Here is a 22,124-nt window from a genome sequence, read left to right as displayed (position 1 = left end):
AAAATCAGAAGCTGACCGGCTTTCTTTCTGCACTAAATGTGATCAGGGACCATCTGTTTGCCGATCGAGACTACAATTGCTTCACCTCTCTGCAGGTTTGTTCTTTTTATTTATTTATTTATTTATTTATCCTTGAGTACACCTCTCTGCAGCTTGTATATATCTAACAAAATAAAATAGTATGCTACTGCGTACTGCCAATAGATACAAAAGAAGTGCGGCAACAAGTCATGGCATGCATGGTCTACTCCATGCTTGCTAGAGAAATGGAGCCTATCTCCCACTCAATTTTAATTTCTTGTTGAGGTGAAGTTGGGTACCTATTTCTTATTTTCTTAATTAAAAGGCCACCTATAGTTTATTCAAGCTTGGTTGATTTTCCTTTTTATTACACCATGCTCACTAGGCATAGGTATAAAACTTTCACTGCAGACATATATAATTAAGTAAATTTTACATTTATTTTGTTTAGAAAAGGAAATAATTCTAAACAAAACACTCATTCAGTTGATCTGAAATTCTCAGTGCATCTCAGTTATGCACAAGGAAAATATCAAATACAAGTAACGTAATTACATCATCTTGACATGCTTACATATCATTTATTTGGTCACAATTGCTTATTCATGTTACCATCTCTTAGAGCATGACTAGTTATACAACCACTGCTGGCTGGATGTACATTTACAGCCCTAGCTGGTTGTAAACTTACATATCACTTCTCTTCTCTCTCCTACATCTCAAGCATAAAGTCTACTTACAACCCTTTATTAGAGCCTATTGGGTTACAAGGGATAATTGTTAGCCAGGTAAAATTATTCCCAGCCCATCCAAGCAGGACAGATGACTAATATGTGGGCTAATTTTTAGCCAAGCCTTCAACTAGTTATTACCCAACTAGTTGGCCAACTGTAGCTAATTTATGCTAATTTTCCAGCTAATAACTAGCCAAGCCCTTATACTTGTTCTTATTTTTCTGACTTGTGATTAGCAGTGTCAAACTATCTACCACAAGTATCATGTCACTAACTAGATGGTGGTGCCTCTCACTTGGGAGTTTTGACTAATTAACTATGCATGTATTGTTCTTGTCTCATGCTTGTGTAAGATAAAACGTATATATATATATAGTAAAGTAAAATTCTCCTAAAGTAACTTGCACCGACAAATTAACCTACCCAATTGGATCATTTGTATCGGCTACCATGTTCGCTTCTTTCTCTTGGAGCTAAAGCAGCAAGCTGGGAACTGAGCAACAGCCGTCGGAGATCTCCATCAGCTGGTGGTCGACGACCTGCTCGGCGGCCTCGTCGAACAACCACTTCTCTATGGAGGACAGCTGCTGCAGCTTGGGCTTGTGGTAACCGCCGTGTCCCGCCAATGCCTGCTGCTGCTGCTGCTGCGGTGGTGGCATCAGCAGTGGCACGTCGTCGGAGAGTGCACCGCCGGACTTGTGATCGAAAGGGTTGATGTCGATGACCGAGGAGGGCTTGATATTGGTAGCAGCGTCATCCTGTGTCGGGGAGCTCTTCATCATGAAGCCGTTGAGCAGCTTGGATATGTTGTCCATGCTGGAGGCGTACGGCGACGAGAAGGTGTCACCATTGGTGGCAGCGAACGGCGGCGAGCACAGGCCGATGAATTGGGTGACCTCATCAGCCGGAGCTGGTGTGCTGCTGGCTGGGCGCCCGTAGCTGTCCTTGGAGAGGGTCATCATGTCATCGTGATGGCAATCAGCATGGCTGCCGGTGGTGGCGGTGGGTACTACCGCCGGTATGATGGGAGATTCGGAGGGCGGAGGTGGTGGCGCGAAGATGGCGCCGATGGCTTGCTGCTTCTGAAGCTTCTTCTTGAGGTGGGTGTTCCAGTAGTTCTTGATGTCGTTGTCGGTTCTCTGCGGGAGGTAAGAAGCAATGGCGGCCCACCTGTTGCCGAGCAAGGACTGGAGGTGGACGATGATGCCTTCCTCGTGGGGGGTGAAGTTGCCGCGGCGGATGCCGGGGCGGAGGTAGTTGGTCCAGCGGAGGCGGCAGCTCTTGCTGCAGCGCATGAGGCCCGTGTTGATGGGCACGGAGCGCCAGTTGCCGGGGCCGTGCTCCTGGATGTAGGACACCAGGACGATGTCCTCCTCCGGCGTCCATGGCCCCTTCTTGATCCCCACCTTGTCGCAGCACGGCGGCCTGCCCATCGTCGTCGATCCGGCCACTAGCTTGTGTCTCCGGCGGCCGGTGCCTAGCTACCTCTGCCGCCTGCAGCTAATAAGCTTCTGGAGTTGTGCCTATGAAGTGTGACGGTACGTTATTTATATACATAGGAGTAGGACGACTGTGGACGAAAGAACTGCGTTTTTGACTTTGTGAGAGTGACAAGCTCCTTTTTACTAACCAAGCCTAAAGCTTGCTAGCAACTACTGTACGTGTTTGCTGCTGATTTGTTTTCACTCTTCCGTCGTGTGTAAGAGCAAGTACAGTAATTGTTTTGTTTTCACTCTTCACTCATGTCTAAGAGCAAGTACAGTAATACAGCTATGGTTTTGTTTTCACTCATGTCTGACTTCGTGAGACTGAGGAGCACCTTTTCACTAACCAAGCCTAGCTCGCTAGCAACTACGTGAGGGCTGCCAATTTGTTTTCACTTATGTCAATTAGTAATTGTTTTGTTTTCACTCATGTCAAAGAGAAGTACAAACCATGTCTAAGAGCAAGTACAGTTTTTGTTTTCACTCATGTCTAAGGCCTTGTTTAGTTCACCTCGAAATCCAAAAAAATTTCAAGATTCCTTGTCACATCGAATCTTGCGGCATATGCATAAAGCATTAATAGACGAAAACAAAAACTAATCACACAGTTTGACTGTAAATTATGAGACAAATCTTTTGACCCTAGTTAGTCTATGATTGGACAATATTTACCACAAACAAACGAAAGTGCTACAGTAACAAAATTCAAATTTTTTCCACATCTAAACAAGGCCTAAGAGCAAGTACAGTAATGATTTTCTTTTCACTTGAGCAAGTACAGTTATGGTTTTGTTTGTACTCATGTATAAGAGCAAGTACCATAATGGTTTTACGAGAAGAGAGAAGAGCTTCACTCTCTTGCACGCGACAAGCTGGTGGACACCGAAGCCTATATAGATATATATAGTGGTTGGCCTAGTAGACATCAAGTGAACAAAAGGAGAATTATGAATTGAATGAGGTGTGACATGTGTAAAAGTAATAAAAAAGTTATGGACAAATAAGAGAACTATTGTATAGCTTGCTTAAAAGTTGACTTATAGCCAAACACTTGGCTCTTGGGCTTGATTTATATATGTGTATATATTGTAAATATTGTTCATATGCATGCTTTCCCTTTCTGCCAACGCCGTCATGAGAATCATAAAGATTGACCCAGCGGCCCCACTTTGATGTTTACAGCAAAGGATTACCTAGAGGGAACTGTTTGATGTTGTTGATTACTACTGCTATTACTATGTGTCAAATTGTGTAGACCTTTGCACACTCACTCGAGGCAATTTATTCCGCTATATGTATGAAAGAGGTCGCCAGAGTTGGATGACAGCTATGTTCCATCCACAAACTAATATATGGTTCTTGCAAATTTGTTTTTCATCACATTATTACTACTTTGTCTCTCCAGTCGTCTCCACTCTCCACCTACATATATACATGTACGACTATATCTCAGGTAAAAATGAAAAATTCATGATATCCAAAAATATAGACAAATTTGCAGTGTATAGTGGGCACACACAGTAGTCGTAATCGCAGCTAGAACATGAGCTGCAAGACGTACTAGCTGTCAAGTGAATGCATGGACCCGGCCTGCCGGCCCACACGCATCTGCTTGATCAAGTGCATGGCTTCATCAAGTGATGAAGAAGTGGGTCCACCCTCATAAGAGCATCTCCAAGAGTTTGTCAAAATTCACTTGCTAAATCTTATGATTTGACAAGTTGCTAAAATATATAGCAAATGAAATTTTATAGTCTCTCCAATAGTTTGCCATATAAGCTTGTTAAAACTTAAAAAGTAGGCCTACTTCTAAACCTCCGTCAACTAATTTTGTTCGACGCTTCACTGGCCGCCCGTGACACTCCTCGCCTTGCCGCGCGCCGCCACACATCGCCGCTTCCTGCAGCCACCCAAATCTCATCCTCCGCTGGCCCCCAACATCGATATCTGATCCAGCCGCAATCCTGTTCATCGAGTCAGCGAGTCCAAGGCAAGCCAGCAAGCCAGCGGAATCATTCAAGGCATATGAACCATGATCGCTAAATCAAATCAAGGCATATGACCCTACGGGAATCAAATCAAAGAATGGAGTTGGACTGAGATCAGATCAAGGATAATGTACCTCAGGATCGGGAGGAGGGCGACCACCGTGACTGTGTCTGTTCGAGTCCAGGAGGCACTTCGCGATGGGATCTGGATCCAATCCTCACGAGGAAGACGCCGGCGCAGCTGGTTCTTCGAGTCGCGACAGGATATATGAAGCAGTACGAGGCCTGGTGGCGCAGCAAATGCAGGGTGAAAGTTCCATCTGCGCGCGTGAGAGGAGGCGGGGCCGGCGATTCACGGGATGGCAAGTCCCCTGCCACTCGTAAATATGCGCGTGAACGACCGGTGGATGGCAAGTTGGAAAAATTTGCCAAGCCATATGCCAAACTGTTGGAGTTTGATTTTTCTAGTTTTGCCAAAAAACCAAGGATAGCGAGTGGTTTTGGCAAACTCTTGGAGATGCTCTAACACGGCAATTTACAGTGTATATATAGTGGGTCCACATATATACATGCATGCATTGCGCCGCCAGCCCAGCAGCCACTGCAAAATTAAAACTGATCTCTCTACGTCCCAAATTATAAGTCATTTCAAGAATCATAAAGAGTCAAAACATCTTAAATTTGATCAAATTTATATGGTAAAATAATAATATTTATAGTGTTAACTTAGTATCGTTACATTTTTTATTAATTATATTTGTATATTATACCTATTTGATGTTATAAATCTTTGTAATTATCTTTATAATTTGGTCAAAGTTGAGATACTTTAACTTCGTTTGACTGATAAGACATGGCAGAAAGTACTGTTGACTGATTTATTACGAGAAAAAAACACTGCAGAATAGCTCTGATAAGCCCAAACAAACAATTACGTGGGTCTCAGAAATCGGCACCCACACATGCATGCAAGATCTTTTTTCTTATTCTTATTCATTTCTTGTGTGGATCGCAATAAAATCGACCGATCAGGATCTCGTTACCCTTGAATGATCTTGATGATGCCCTTCATTAATACTCACTGCAACTAGCTATATGTAATATATGTGTGTCCCTCTCTCTACACACACGTATATAGCCTACATAGTATAGAGTATGTATACGTAATAATATATATTGAAAAATTATTTCCTATTCCCAGAGAGTAGCTACATGTGTATATTTTAGAGCGTATGCGACCATCTATGGTACTACGTATGTCAAGTATGCAAGTATGCTTAGAGTATATAGTTATACTTATTTATATGTTACCGTCATAGTATTACATAATATATTAAAAAATATGTGCTCTTTAAAGTTTTTTTAACGTAGTAAAGATCTAGAGTATCTTAATATAAATATATTAACATACTCAAACCGATAAATTAGCATCTACACAACACAATGTGATTTATTGATTAGTACTCCTAAGAGTATTATATTTATATTTATATTTATATTTATATTTATATTTATATTTATATTTATATTTATATTTATATTTATATTTATATTTATATTTATATTTATATTTATACACACACATGTGATCGGTGGTGACGTGTGACGGGCACGATTAATTGGGCCACCAACAGCGACGGCCCCGGGGATTAGAGCATTATTTGTGAGGTTACGCAAGATTGGGTCGGGTTTCACCTAATTTGCTGTTTCAGTTAATTAATTTGCAGTTATGAAAGTATGGACATTAATTTTTTTTACTATTACAGTCTACTGGGGGTGTGGCTCGTGAGACATTCCGATGTCTCGATCGGGATTTTACTGTATAATGATTTACTTCCTTCATCTCAAAAAGAGTGTCATTTTAAAATATCTTGTTTGATCATTTATCTTATTCAATTTTTTTATAAATATTATATATTTTGTTAAAATTTATTTTATCATTAGAGATATTTTTACTAATAATTTATTTATTTTACAATTTGTAAAGAAAACTAAATTAAACGAATGATCAAATATAATGTCTAAAAGTAGTCACTTTTTTTTTGGGACCGAGAGACCAGTAGTGAGCTAAAATGCCTAAATAGTGTTATACTAACCTAAAAAAAAGCTAAATAGTGCTATTATTATATATATAAATATAATTAACCCAGTGGATCCGATCCACGGTACAGTGTGGTGTGGTGTGGCCTGGCCTGGCCTACGTGGCCATGCCCTGCCACGGTACGTGTACGACCCTGCACTGCAATAGTTTGTGGGATTTGGGGTTCCACGTCGTCACTGCCCAACCAGTCGCTTTTCTCTCATTTATTTATATAATCCCACGTGAGGCACTGTTCCTAGTATTTACTATATATGGCTGTGTTCACACGGAAGAGACACTGCATCTTTCCAACAAATGGCCTCAAAACCTTTTTGGATTTGGACCCTGTACACTTTCGTTTATTTTTGATAATTATTGTTTAATCATAGACTAACTAGACTTAAAATATTCGTTTCTCAAATTACAAGTAAACTATGTAATTAGTTATTTTTTATCTATATTTAATGCTCTATGCATGCATCGTAAGATTTGATTTGACGGAGAATATTAAAAAGTTTTTAGATAAATGTATTCTAAGCCACCGTGTCTAAGTTTGACCGAATATCTAAATAAAAATATTAATATTTATGACATCGATTAAATATAATATGAAAGTACTTTCTCCATCGAAAAGTCATTCCAAGAATCTTGGAGAGTCAAAACATCCTAAATTTGACCAAAATTATAGAAATAATTATAAAGATTTATGACATCAAATAGATATACTATAAAAATATAATTAATGAAGAACCTAATGATATTTAGTTAGTATCGTAAATGTTGTTACCTTATCATATAAATTTGGTTAAAGTTAAAATACTTTGACTCTCCAAGATTATTGGAATGACTTAGGGCTTGTTCGGCACAGCTCAACTCACTAGTAAAGCTGTTTTTTTTTTTAGAAAATAGCTTCATGAGCAACTTTTTAGATGAAGCTGAGCTGTTTTGGAAAAAGTGTTTGGTAAAATAGCTTCACCAACTACTTCATGCATAGTTGAGAGAGAGAAATGAGGGAGAGAGCTGCAATAAGCTACTTTTTTTCAGCTTCATCTCAGCTCATGTCTTTGTGAGAGGAGAGGAAAAACAACTTCACCCATGAAGCTGTTTTAGAAATAAGTGTTTGGCAAAAAAAAAGCTCACAACAGCTCATGAGGCTGTTGTAAGCTGTACCAAACAGGCGCTTATAATTTGGAATGGAAAAAGTATATCTTATGATAAATTTAATGATACTTATATATTATTAATATTAAGTTTTTTATTTAATATTTCGTCAATCTCACGATACTAAAATATGTTACTGTTTGCTAAAATTATATTCTTTTATAGATGGAAGGATTACTATTTTCTTGTATAACCTTTTTTCTGTTCAAACTCACTAACTCGGAGTTTAGTGAAACCATTTGAAATCTTTATATACTAGTATAGTAGTATGTAGTATGCACTTTTGTTGGACTTTACTAACCCAACGCTCTAGTTAGCTAGTTATTAGCGTCTACTCCTTTCATGCCCATATAAAAAGTTATTTGGACAAGTTTTGAGTTAAACGTTGAGAATATAAATTATAAATAACTTTTAAATTATTGAGTTTAGAAATATAAAAATCATATAAATATTTGTCAAATACAAACGAAAGTGTTACTGTTCACATTTTGTAAAATCTTTTGCAAGTAAAGAGGGCCCATGTGTCCTTATCGAGCGTACCAAGCTCGCACATCAATCCACGCTCACTCCTTAACTATGTCTTCTTATTTTCGCCGCAAAACTAACCGTATAACAACTAGTAGCTACCCGGGTCAAATCATGGTACCTACAGGTGTGGAGCTTCGAAATACATTCCATCAGTAAACAATAACCACACATCTGTTTTAGGTCATAAATTTAAAACATGTCGTTGGGATTAGTCAAACATTAAAAATTATAACCATTAAATAAATTTATGAATTATTTAATTTGAAAACATCTAAGCTACTTACATGTTTAGCATTGTATTGGAAATTGCTTCCAATATCTCATATACTTCAAGGATTTTTAAGAACACAATACTCACTCCGTCTTGAATGATAAATATTTTGATTAGAAAAATGTTATACAATAACCCTTAATTTGTCTTTTATAGTTGACATTTGCTAAAGAATTAGAATTATCCTAGTGGCATTTAAACACAAATCTATGGATGCAAGTTTTATGTTCTAAACTTGTATATAAGAGCATCTCCAATACTTAAAATGTTTTTGGTAAATCAATGAGTTGTCCATGTAGCTAAAAATAGTTGGGAGCATATTTATATTGGGTTCCTGTAGCCATTTTCAAAATTTCGTTCCAAAGTTAGAAGGCAAATTTGCACTAGGAATATTCAACTATTTCAAATCACCTAATCATTTTTATATTTTCTTTCTCTTTGTACATTTGCGTTAGGAGCCTTGTCCTTACTCCTTATTCTTTCACATATCCTTCCACCTTCAGATTGGCTTTTGCTATGCTTTTAGATATACACTATGCTAGGTATATAGTACAAATGATGTATTTAGAAATACCAAAATATCTTATAATTCAAAATGGAGGGAGTACATAGTTTAGGGAGTGTAAGAGTGGCCAATTTAAAGCTTCATTAGCAACGTATCCTACGATACTAGCTATAACATCCTTTATGAATTTCAAAAATGAGGAGAGGCCATGGCTCACTATGGCCTATAGGCGGATCCACCACTAGGGCGAGCCATGACAGTCGCCCTAGGTCCTCTTGGGGCTGATCTAACACTATATGAAAATTTTAGACATTGGTGCAAAATAAAAAGAGGCTTCCAGAGTATCCGACGGAGGTTGAAGATAACGTAGACGTATTGGACCATCATGTGTGGTTCAGCCCATATAGAAAACCACAGCCCACAAAACACAATAAGAATACGATCGGTCTTTCTCACATTTCTCGCTATTCTCGACTTCTGACTTTCTGGTCGTCTCTCTCGCTAATTTACAAACTTGCGGAACCTAAGAACCGCGTCGGGCGGCAGGTTTCTTCATTTTGTATTTGCCCTTTTCACATAGTTAATTGTTTAAAATTTGATTAAGGATGAATCATCAAATGATTTGGTGAAGTCAGTTTAGAACTATTAGTATTAGTATGTATGACTTCTCTTAATTTAAGGAACAAACTTCTCTAATTTTGATGTGGAAAATATATGCTGAAAACTTTAATATTGGTCAAATTATTATATTGCCAAAGCAACTTATGGAATTTGGTAGCTTATATTGCCATTGGTTTGTAAAAATTTTATAGTATAAGTCCGCCCTAGGTCATTTCTCGAGCTGGATTCGCCACTGCTATGGCCCTAGTGAGCACATAGCATGGCCTCTAGACATGCTTTAATTTGTGCATCATATCTTAAGCACTAAAGGACCTACCACTAGGATCTGGAAATTAACAACAGAAATTGAGTGCAATATATAACAATTACTCTCTCCATGTACAGAAGAATGCAACTATATATGGGTCATGTGTAGGTCAAACTAGTTTAACTTTGATCAAGTTTAATTTTTGTTTTTGTGTGTCGACTCCGGGACTGATCGATTGGAGATAAAATGACTTATATGGGTAATGTAGAGGGGTATGGCAATGCGGACGAAAAGTCCTATAAAAAGCCTAGCTAGTACTCGTAGCCAATTACTGATGTACATCATGTCATCTAGTGCTACTCTCCATAATTACGAATAACTATTAAATTAAATGGAAGAAAAGAAGTCTGATATGCCCTACATACACTCTCCGTAATATACGAATTTCCCTATATATATAGGACACATTTTTTTTACACGCGCGTCTAGTTACTCTCATCTATATATCTCTAGATTAAAGGTGTATATGACCGAACGAAATGTATATAGACAAAGTATATGATCATACTAGACCATCTAGAGTGATATGTATGTGAAGTATGTATGCATACATAGAGTATATGGTTATACTTATTGTATATAATATAGTAGTGGCATTTTAGTAATATATTTAAAATATAATTTTTTTTTGAAAAATTTTCGCGTGGTAAGATCTAGAGTATCTTAATATGAGTATATAAACATACTCAAACCGATAAACAAGTATGAATACATACACAATGTAGTTTATTGAATATAAGAGTAACTACACGTACGTGTATTATATATATATATATATATATATATATATATATATATATATATATATATATATATATATATATATATATACACTAAAATATCTTATATTTTGGAATGAAGGGAGTACAGTTGTAGGATTTAATTTTGTCCTCCCAAAGAATGCAAATTCAGCCTCGATCTTGCTATGTGGCGGCCCTGTTACACTAATTTGTCTTAGAATATTAATGCCGAGGATTGCACTTGTTTTAGGGTATTCACAATGCAAACTCTATCATATAGTCTAAAGTTATTTATTACCTCGAACAATTAGAGTCTAAATAAGACTTGGAGTCTTATTTTTTCTATCTCTTTTTTCAATAAATATGATGCCACATCAGTAAAATACCATAAATAATATATAATTAATTGTCTTGAATTTTGTGAAAGAGTCTTGCATGCATAGGGGGTATATATGAGGTACATTCCTTTAACCATGTGTCCTTATCGAAAGTATCGAGCTCGCACATCAATCCACGCTCACTCCTTAACTATGTCTTGTTATTTTCGCCACAAAACTAACCGTATAGCAACTAGTAGCTACCCTGGTCAAATCATCATACTACATGCATGTATGGAGTTTTGAAATACATCGATCAGTAAACATTAACCACACATCTATTGTATGGTACTACCTTATGTCATAAAAACATGTCGTTGGGACTAGTCAAACATTAAAAACTACAATCATTAAATAAATTTCTGAATTTTTAGTTTGAAAACATGTAAGCTACATACATGTTTAACATTGAACTAGGTTAATGCCCGTACGTTGTTACGGGTTTTAAAATCCACATACTCTATGTTTCTTCATTGTTATTTTATTTTTTCTGTCTATATTCTTCCTTTTTCATTTTTTTAGTTTTTGTTTTTCGATTTTATTTTATTTTCTGTCCTTTCCTTATTCTTTTCTTGTTTTAATTTTACCTTTTATTTTCTTTTTCTTTTGGTTTTATTTTTATTGTTCTTCCTTGCTTCTATTTGTTTTTCTTTTTTCTTTTTAGATTTTCTATGTTTCTTCATTCTTATTTTATATTTTATTTCCTTTTAATCTTATTTTTATCCTTATTTAAATTATTCATTGATTTTATTTGCTCTATGCACTTTTTATCATTTGTTAATTATGTTTGTTTTTATATTTTTTTCTTAGTAATTTTATTTTTATTTTCTATATATATGTGATATTTATGTAGTATATATTTAGTGTTCTATATTGTGTTATGTCATGTTTACGTAATATATATGTGATGTTCTATGATGTTTCTTACGGTGTTCACTTAGTATACATGTAATCTATAATAGATGTGATGTTCTATAATATATTTAATGATGTTCTATGATATATTTAGTGATGTTAATGTTCTATAAATATATTTACGATATTTAAAAAGTAACCCTTTGACATTATTTGAAAATTTTCTCCATTTTGTGTTTTTATTTTTTTTCTTATGCTTTTTACTCTAGATTTTTTTTTTATTTTTATCTATGTCATGTATTTATGTATTTTTATGTATATTGTAATATCAGTTTCATAAACCTAAAACTAAAATACTATTTTTCTAAATCGATAATATTTTTTTACAAAGACAAAACATTGTCTGTTGAACCTAGAATATTGTTTCTACTTAATAAAAGAAAATATTTTATCTTTATAAGATAAATATTCATTAATAAAATTTTATCTAAATATATTCATGTGTGATCTTGTTTTGAAGGATTTGTTATAAGAAATTTAATGGTGCAATCAAAATTTAATCTATATCTCTAGTTTAGGAGTTATGACTTTTTTTAATTCCTTAAAACGATTTTGCATGCATAGGTGAGTGGGACCTAGGTTGATGGGATAGCGTGTCATCGCACAGTAAAAAAGACCATCAAAGGGATGAAAGTTGTGGATGGGTCCTCTCCATAATTTTTAGTTGTATAGATAAATATTAATTATGTTGGGAAAATGCTCTCCGCACTCCCCAGCAGTACAGTAGATCGAGAACCTTCTCACTCGGTGCCGTGAGAGGCTTGAGCAGTAACGGACAGTGGGCTCAACAGTAGGTGAACCCAGTGAATGCTCTCCCCTCTTTATTAATGACGGCGTCCCCCCTTATATAGGGCTCGGAAACCGACCCAGTGATATTTACAAAAATGCCCCGTGACGGTGGGGGAATATCCCAGCATATTCTCCTATTACAGTCTATTGGCCCTAAGTCATCTGTGTAATTTCACACTATAAAAACCCCACGCGCGTCCTCTGCCTAGAGCTTCAGCTGGTCGGAGGTTCGGATCCTCCGCCCGACCTAGGATCCTTCGCCACTTCGCGTGTCGGAGGTTCCTCGGCTTGCTCGGTCGCCGATCCCTCGACGCGTCTCTGTCAGAGGTTCCTGGGCCTGGACGCGTCGGAGGTTCCTCGCAGCCTTCGCGTCCATCGCCATCCTCGGACTTGGGAGGGTCGGAGGCTGCTCCTCTCTCCGCGCGTGTGCCTTCGCCAGCATCAATCCCTGCGCACATCGTGATGAGACGAGTTACCAATATTAGTCTCTTTTCAGGGTCCTTCGCGGGCAATTGCACGGAGGTTCCCTGGGCGGAGGATAACCTCCGACGCTCCTGAGGTCGGAGGTTCCCGGGCTTAAATGGCATCCTTAGACGACACCAGGGGGAAGGATGCGGCCATTCCCCAACAGTTCCCCCCTTTTTGGGCTAATGGCACTCCTGCGGTCCATGCGCTCAAAAACATGCCACGCTGCGGAGGCTACGAGCATGGTTGCTGCCTTCCCCCCTGGTGCGCAGGATGTGTTTGTTAGCAGTGTTTGAAAATTGTTTCTTTTACTTAGTCATAAATTTTCTTGGTTTATTTATTTTTTTAGGATCCTCCGATCACTGTTGCCCTAATAGTCTGATATCCTTCGCGTGTTAGATTGCGGGGGATATTATAGCCGTTTGAGTTATCCGTTGGTATTGGGGAATCGCAACGGTCAGGCCAATTCCTCCGCTTATAGCCGTTGGGCGCGGGGAATCGCAACGGTCATGTTGCCGCAGGCCCCCCTATAAAAGGGGCACGGTGGAGGCTCTTGGGTCTCACCCTTGCTGCCTGCTACTTGCGTTCCTTGCTTCGCCACATCTCGCTCTTTGAGCTACTCGCGTTTGCTTTAGTTGCGTACAGCTCTCAAGTGTTTGCGGAGGATATAAGGTGGCTCATTTTCCTTCGCCTCGTCCTTCAAGGTCAGATTTTTCTGGTCCTTTGAGTAATTTCCTTAGTGTTAGGTCTGGTGGTTGGTTGCGGAGGTTTGAAGATTGGATGCTTGAGGTAGCTGCTGCTCAAGATCTGGAGGAGACGTTGTCTGACGTCGAAGCTTCTGTTGGTGATCTGATCAGCTTGAAGGAGTTTGAGGAGATGGCTGCAATTACCTTTGAGTTTGGGGAGTCTACTGTGACGGCGGAGGATATTCCTGATATGGTCAAGGCTAGGTTTTTCAAGGAAGGTCGAGCGAAGGCTCCTCCTGTGGGTCAAACGGTACCTGCGCCTGAGGAAGGTTATGCAGTGGTATTCAGGGATTTCTTCACCTGCGGACTTCGGATGCCTCCGCATCATTTCCTTCGCGAAGTGATGGAGAGTTTCAACGTGGAGTTACAGCATTTCAGCCCCAATGGGATTCTAACCCTTAGCAAGTTTGCCTGGGCTTGTGAATTCTACGGAGCGATGCCACACATTGATACGTTTTGCTCCTATTTCGAGCTCCAGCGTCAGCCTAAAAAGGTGAAGGATTCCGAAGGTGTTGAATGCGTTGCGCAGTTTGGAAGCTGCGCGTTCATGCCGCGTCGCACGATGCCTGGGCCGAGGTGTGAGATTTCCTACTGCCAAAAGGGGAAGTGGGAGAAGGATTGGATGAGGGCGTGGTTCTATGTGAAGACCCCCGTTGCGTCGAGGGATTTGGATGATGGTAGTGTTGATAAGTTTTATCCTTACGCGTCGTTGATGAAGGAGTTGAAGCCCTTCTCGAAGGTTGATCCTTCGCAGGAAATGTCGGAGGGACGACTGGCCTGCGACAAGGCATTTGCGCTGGCTTGCCGATATTTCGGAGGTCGAGATTTGGTTGAGGAGATGGTCGCTGTTGACTATTGGCCCCTTGGTCGCAGGAACGACGAGTTCACCATTGAGATGGTGCAGGTGCCAGTCTTTGGTCCTCCGGAGGGACTACCATTTCCCCGGTTTGGTGCGGGTTTACCGGAGGATGAGACCAAGGAGTCCTTCCTTGATCGTGTGGAGTTTTCTGCTCGTAGGATTGTTGGGAAGATCTCGGAGAAGGAATATCTCCAGCGGAGGTCTACGCTGGGTATGATTCCCCGCCTGAACCGTGTTTTTGAAGAGTTGGGGATTGAGTATGAGGATTATGTCATTCCTCTGGAGGTTCTTCTTGGTTTGGAGAAGAAGAAGGATTCCTCCAAGGCTGTTGTTGCGGCGGAGGCTAAGAAGAGGAAAGGTGGTGGCGCTGTCAAGCAGCTGGCGAAGAAGCGGAGGGCGGAGGTTGCGCTAGAGACTCCTGTGGAGTCTTCCTCCGCTCGTTCTTCTGCTGCTGAGTCGAACTCGGCGGCTTCTGCTCCTGCGGAGGTCGTTCCTGCTGGTGGAGGTCGTGAGGTTGAGTCCTCCCGCGCGGTCTCGTCTGTGCGGGCGCCTTTTGCGTCACTTCTTGGGGAGGAGTTGTTGACGGTCCTTAATGCTCACAATTAACCATTAACTAATCATGGAAAAGGATCCAAATGCAACTAACACCTAGACTTAGGGTTTTATCTGACAGAATTCCATGAGTTTTGGTGTTTGTCTATTTCTGCAGGGGGTTATCAGGAAATACGGAAGAAAGGCCCACACGTCGGGTTTACATAGAGATATTAACGTGCCGCGCAATTTTCTACCATCTAGAAGACTCCAGAAGCCACGGGAACGAACGGGAAGGAAATCGGGCTCGGAGGCAGGGCGCCCGCCCAACTCTCCTGGACGCCCGCCCAGCTACAGTGCCCAATTAGGACACGTTTCGCGGATTATGCTCCACCGACCTAAAGGATCAAGGAAAACCGTGCGATCAATGTCGGTTTGATCCGACGGCCCAGATTCACTTGAAGGGACTATAAAACCAGACCCCCTGGCCCCTAGAGATCATACCTCTTCTACAGAATCAAAGCTAGGGTTTCAATTCTTCATCCAAGTAGAGAGGATCCCTCTAGTTCTTCTAGTTCTACCTCTAGTTCATCTAGATCTAGTTCTAGTTCATCTAGTTCTAGTTCTAGTTCTTCTAGTTCTAGTTCTAGTTAGTTCTAGTTGTAATCTAGAAAATAGGGAGAGAGAAGAGGAGAGCGGAGGAGGAGCCGGATCTGTCGGATCTTCCTCAACATTGTACTTTTGCAGCATCTGGTTCGTTCTTCATCGTTCTCCAGGTTCTTCAACTCATAACTCCTGAGTTCTCTAATTACTTTTATTTACATTCAAGTTTTTTATTGGATTCCCGCTTGCATCAAGTGCTCTAATCTTTGAAACATTAGAGTAGTAATTAATAGATTAGACGTGGTGTTTAGTCTTGCAATTACCTGGAATTGCACCCAATCCTGCGGATTGTTGTGGTAGCCTTAGGGTAGTGACAGCCCTAACGGTCGACGTATTCCGCCACGTTCGGATCGGTGTTTGTAGGACCGTAGTCAGACCTTCCTAGCCCCCTTCTCATCTCTTTCTGTGGTTAGTGCTCTGATGTCCCGATATAAATAATCTTGAAGTAATTCTTGATTCTTAGATCAACTAGAGAACTCTCAGGAAACTTCCTCTCTTTCCATCAAAAATAATTATATAGTTATCCTTGGGCGATCTTGAGTCTTAATTAGTACACTCACATTCCCTGTGGAAAATCGATACTCTGGAATACTCCCGGGTGAAGGCTACATCGGTATCCGTGCGCTTGCGGATTTTTCTGTTTGCGTTTAAAATACCCAACAAGCTTTCTGGCGCCGTTGCCGGGGAACGGTAGCTGTGCTAGTTTCGAACCAAGTCGTCCGTGTATCCTTTTTATTTTCCTATTTTATCACACTCACCTTACCATTTTCACCACACCACATGGATTTCACTCTAAGCATTAATGAGCATGGAATTTATTTCATAGCCACTTCATTTACTCCATGCTCATATGCAACATCTTCACAATCCATTGGTCTCTCCAACATCACCACATTCGAGATCTCCAACCCCCACTTCCTTTCTATTTATAAAAACTTTAAAAGGGCGGTTGTCGATGCATATGTCTATATGAAATATTGCAGATCTCGTTGAGTTGATCTTGATACAGGTCAGCGTTGGAGGGGAAACCACTTCACTGACATAAATTGATGGTTTCCCAAGGACAAGCTTAGTGTCCTAAAACAAGCACTGATCAGATGTAACATGAGCTTTTAATTATTTGCAACATTACCTTGTGTGTTGAGCATATAGGATAGTTGTAAAAAATATTCCTTCGGGTATTCTTGTCACTAACCTTTCCAGGATTGGTGCAAGAAGATCGGATGAATGACAAGCACAAGGTATGTCCAACCAATCATCATGCAACATTAAATTAAATTCATCCAATCTTGAATTTTGCAAAATTCAAGCTTGGGGGAGTACTTCGCATAAAAACATTCTTTGTCATGTTGCTATGTTGGTTGTTCCTACCTTTGAGACATGCTCAATTTGTTAAATACTAATCACACTACTTCATCTCCACTTGAGTAGAACTCTATAAATGCTCTCATGCTACCTTTATTTGCTTTAGTATATGTCTAGGTTTGGAGTAGTTTCATTTATCTCTTAATTAAGCATGGTGCTTAGTTTAGGGCTGATGATCTTACTTCCAAGGGAGTTTAAATTAAGCATGATGCTTAGGTTAAAATGCCCTCCTAAATCAAATTAGACATGGTGTCTAGGTTGATCTTTGAGCCGATAGTATGCTATAGTAGATATTGAATATTTTGTTGGACTAACCCCTGCAGGAAAACTTTCAATATTGACCTGGGAAGTCCTGAGATAAACTCACATTGGAGATAAAGAGAGAGACACACGAAGTTTAACAATTTACACAAGGAAGGAATAGCTCACAAGAGATGATCCATGGAGGGTGCCACAAACACGATGCACAACCGCTAAGAGAGGAAAGCTTCCACAAGGTGATACTGTACCATCACTCTTCAAGTAAGGTAACATCTTAAGGTACTTGACTATCACTTCTATAAGCTTCTCCTTGGTTCTGGCGTTCACATGAATAAAAGAGACAAACATGTATGATTTGCAACTCTAGATTAACCAACCCAATCGATTTAACATGTTTAGTCCTTCCACCTTTGTGATCCCACACTCCTAATCATATGAACTAAAATGTTGCACATTCAATCTCAGGAAGATATAAACAAAACATAAGTATAGATAGATTATCTTTCCATTAGGTTGAGTGATCTGATCTGACGAATGTTTTAAATGCTACACTCATGATCTTATTATCCATCAACTGTGTCTTGCTCACTATGCTTAAGGATAGAGAAGAGCAAATACACTTTTGGTTCTGTTGGTGTTTTCCACCAACAGGGCCCATGCACTTGATCTCTGCCTTGTCTCTATGAGCAGGTACACTTCGAGCAAAATATGAAGGACTTTTATAACTCCCAGACTCCACCAAGTGAAGAACTTAGATCTACGAGCACAAACACACTGGAGAGACTGGACACTCAGGCAATCACTGCCCTAAGATGCTTGAGGACATAACTACTGGAGTAACCCGTGGAAGTAATTACTGACCTTCTGCCGATCAAGAGAGGCGATCGAGGACGCACCGTCATCCCGATCTCCATCGGCATGATGGACTTCCCAGAAGCACTCTACAACTTTGGCTCCAGCGTCAACATTATGCCCAGGGGAATATTGAAGAACCTTTACGTCCGAGTTGGTACCTTGTACGTCCCAGCAGACTTCATGGTGATAGAGACTGATACTGATGAGAGGGCACCCATCATCCTAGGGAGGCCATTCCCGAACACCTCGGGAGCTGTCATCCACGCTAGTGCTGCCAAGATCAGTGTCTACATCAAGGGAAGGAAGGAGACGTTTACCTTCAAGAATAAGACTACACAAATCTCAGAGCAATCCCGACATGAACCAAGGAAGAGGACCAACAGCAGGAACAAGAACAAGCAAATGTGTACCGAGTCAGCTAAGATGGTCACTGCAGCTCAAGGAGGTCAAGATCGTCGACTTAAGTCACCATTCATAACCAAAAAGGACGACCCAAGTATGCCAAGCATTCAGTGCTCCATTGATGGATACAACTTCCAGAAGATGCTTTGGGACACCGGTTCTAACGTCAACATAATGGCCGCAGTCACTTATCAACTCCTGTTCGGAACCATGCCCCTAAAACCGACATACATTCAGCTCTAGATGGCAGATCAGACATTCCGAAAGGTTATTGACATGGGAGAAGATGAGTATGATCCACCCATCATCCTTGGGAGACTGTTCCTCAGCACCGTTAACGCAATCATCTACATTGGAACCGGAGAAGTCCCCATGCACTTCCCCTCTGATAAGAAGACGACACAACCGCAACCAGAGGAAGCAAATCATCAAGGACGGATGGGCAGACTACGAAGGAGAAGTAGTAAGGTCTGAAGACATACAGCTTGAACAAAACTGTCCTGAGGAGACCGTAGCACCGAGTCAGGTGTGGCGAGAGAAGATAGTTATACACGAAGAGCAGGCGCCACCGGAACCACCGACTACGTCATCCAGCGAATCCCAGGACAACTGAGAAAATGGAGAGTCCCGTTCGGAGGACTTAAAAACACCGAACGCCTTGCCAAGAGGTAAACTTGGTAGTTATCTTTTTCCTTTCAATTATTTAAAATAGTTTGCTTAGTTAATCAGGTTTATATCATCTTGAAAAGGAAATAAAAATGTTGAAGATAGTAAGCCCCATGTGAGTATGCTCATGGCATAAAACCCATAAGTACATTCACTGTGGTGGCATAAAAATGAAATAAATATATTCCTGTCCTATAAAAATAAAATTATAAAAATAAAATTATGATCCTACTAATGAGTAACATTTATTGAGGAGGCTCAACATGATAAAGGCTAGATATTTATGCTAACACTTAACTAGTTCCACAAAGCTTTGTTGTTTATTTGAGTTCCACAGAATTCAAGGATCAAAGAAGACTAGCAGACGGAGGACATCCTACTCGCTGTCAGGGTGCTGACGACATTCAAATACACCTCCGCCACCTGCTAGCTACATTAGAAGAAACTACGTCAAAATCCAGCTTGGGGGAGAGCACCCCCATTTATCCAGCTAAGTATTCTACTCACGTTTATACTTTACTCTAATAATAAAAAGATGCATAATCATAGAAACCCAAATAAAGATTTTGTGCTTATATATATATCTTTGCTTAGTATGCTAAATAAATAAATAAAATTTGCTATGAACCTTCGTGATAAGCTCTCATATGGAAATGATGAATAGTTGCTCTGCCATGATTAGTTCTCAAAATTGAAATCTCTCTCAAGTTTAAGAATGACTGTTATTAATTAAGATTTGCTCTAAACCTGAACTTGTGGGGAGAGTACTTGATCTAAAGTCTAAGTCGTTAACGGATATGATATGGGATGATTGAGCTGCTGTTTATCTGTTCCTAGAGATGCTAGAATTCTGGAGAATTTTATCTTTGAAAATCTTTAAATAAACACATGATGAGTTCCTGTATGATGAGAGTTTAAATTCCTACCACAGCCATATATACATGCTTGTTAGACTTTGAGCCACACATTTACTTTTTACTGCTTATGAGCGTTGAGTGTGGTCAAGCTGTGTAGACCCTTAGGAGCTTGTCATGTGGTTAAATCAAGATTCACTTGCACGTTCACTCATACATGCTACTTCTACTCCGGAAGTACGCATCCACATATATCCACCCATTTCCATCTCCAGAATCACCCAAAAATATTCTACTCCTAATCCGGGAGAGAATAGCCAAAAACATTTCTGTTTTCCCCTGTGAAATAAATGCTCAAGTTATCTTGGTTACTACCACTTGCTACATTATTTCAAGAGATGAGTGCTCTGAAAAAAAAAGTGAATACGAGGAAATAAAAAGGGGCAAGTGCCCGGAACCTCAAAAGAAAAGAAAAAAAAGTGAGGCGAGAGGTAAAAATGGACAAGTGTAGAATTAGGGGTACAAGATACCCACCTGAGAGAAAAGAAAAAAAAAGAGAAAATATAGAGCATCTCATTCCGCTCGAAAAGTTTCAGAAGAGCAAGAAAGGTATGTATCCCCTCAAAAGAGCATAAGTAGAATTAGACTTCCACCATTGTTATCACCATCATCACCATACACCATTCATTCGCCACACATGCACATCTTGATTTGACTGATTGACTTGATCTTTTGGATCCATGGTTTGACTATGCAATAAATGTCTTGTAAGTATGTATATTTTATCTCCCACCTATGAGCTCCAGATATCAAAACCTTATTAGAGTAGGGTGAGAGAGAAGGCAATGCCACTATGCCTCATACCAAAAATACCACATACTTTGAGAGAAGGCATACACCATTACTGCCTTGGTAAGGATCCAGAAATACCACAAAAGAGAGACTAGAGAGAGTCATACAAGGAATCTCTGAGTTTTATTTGAAAATTTGCAAAAACTCCAGAGCTATAGCTGATCAAGAATAAGAGACATGGTGCTTGACTAGACTGTTCTATCTTTTAACTACTCAAGACAGAAGTGACGGTTACAAGTCCCATGGTGAAAGGTAAATGAGTAAGTTTTAAGTCTTAACAGTTTACTCTAACCAGAGATGAGATCTTGTTTAAACGCATGTGTATCTTTAAGTTATGAAACCACTGCAGAAACTCTTGAGTCCATCTTTGCTCAGAGACGAGCAAAGGTTAAGCTTGGGGGAGCTTGTTGACGGTCCTTAATGCTCACAATTAACCATTAACTAATCATGGAAAAGGATCCAAATGCAACTAACACCTAGACTTAGGGTTTTATCTGACAGAATTCCACGAGTTTTGGTGTTTGTCTATTTCTGCAGGGGGTTATCAGGAAATACGGAAGAATGGCCCACACGTCGGGTTTACATAGAGATATTAACGTGCCGCGCAATTTTATACCATCTAGAAGACTCCAGAAGCCACGGGAACGAACGGGAAGGAAATCGGGCTCGGAGGCAGGGCGCCCGCCCAGCTCTCCTGGACGCCCGCCCAGCTACAGTGCCCAATCAGGACATGTTTCGCGGATTATGCTCCACCGACCTAAAGGATCAAGGAAAATCGTGCGATCAATGTCGGTTTGATCCGACGACCCAGATTCACTTGAAGGGACTATAAAACCAGACCCCCTGGCCCCTGGAGATCATACCTCTTCTACAGAATCAAAGCTAGGGTTTCAATTCTTCATCCAAGTAGAGAGGATCCCTCTAGTTCTTCTAGTTCTACCTCTAGTTCATCTAGATCTAGTTCTAGTTCATCTAGTTCTAGTTCTAGTTCCTCTAGTTCTAGTTCTAGTTAGTTCTAGTTGTAATCTAGAAAATAGGGAGAGAGAAGAGGAGAGCGGAGGAGGAGCCGGATCTGTCGGATCTT

General features: G+C 39.9%; 1 protein-coding gene across 1 annotated transcript; it reads right to left on the bottom strand.

The window, feature by feature from the left end:
* On the bottom strand, positions 658-2,266 carry LOC8071446 (transcription factor MYB30). Its single transcript, XM_021465909.1, has one exon. It carries the CDS (start codon positions 2,186-2,188, stop codon positions 1,229-1,231), a length of 960 nt encoding a protein of 319 aa, XP_021321584.1. The 5' UTR covers positions 2,189-2,266; the 3' UTR covers positions 658-1,228.

The sequence above is a fragment of the Sorghum bicolor genome, chromosome 8 (genome assembly GCF_000003195.3).
Source record: "Sorghum bicolor cultivar BTx623 chromosome 8, Sorghum_bicolor_NCBIv3, whole genome shotgun sequence".
Classification (NCBI taxonomy): Eukaryota; Viridiplantae; Streptophyta; class Magnoliopsida; order Poales; family Poaceae; genus Sorghum; species Sorghum bicolor.
Note: the sequence above shows the minus strand (reverse complement) of the source record. Positions and strands in the feature narration are given on the sequence as shown.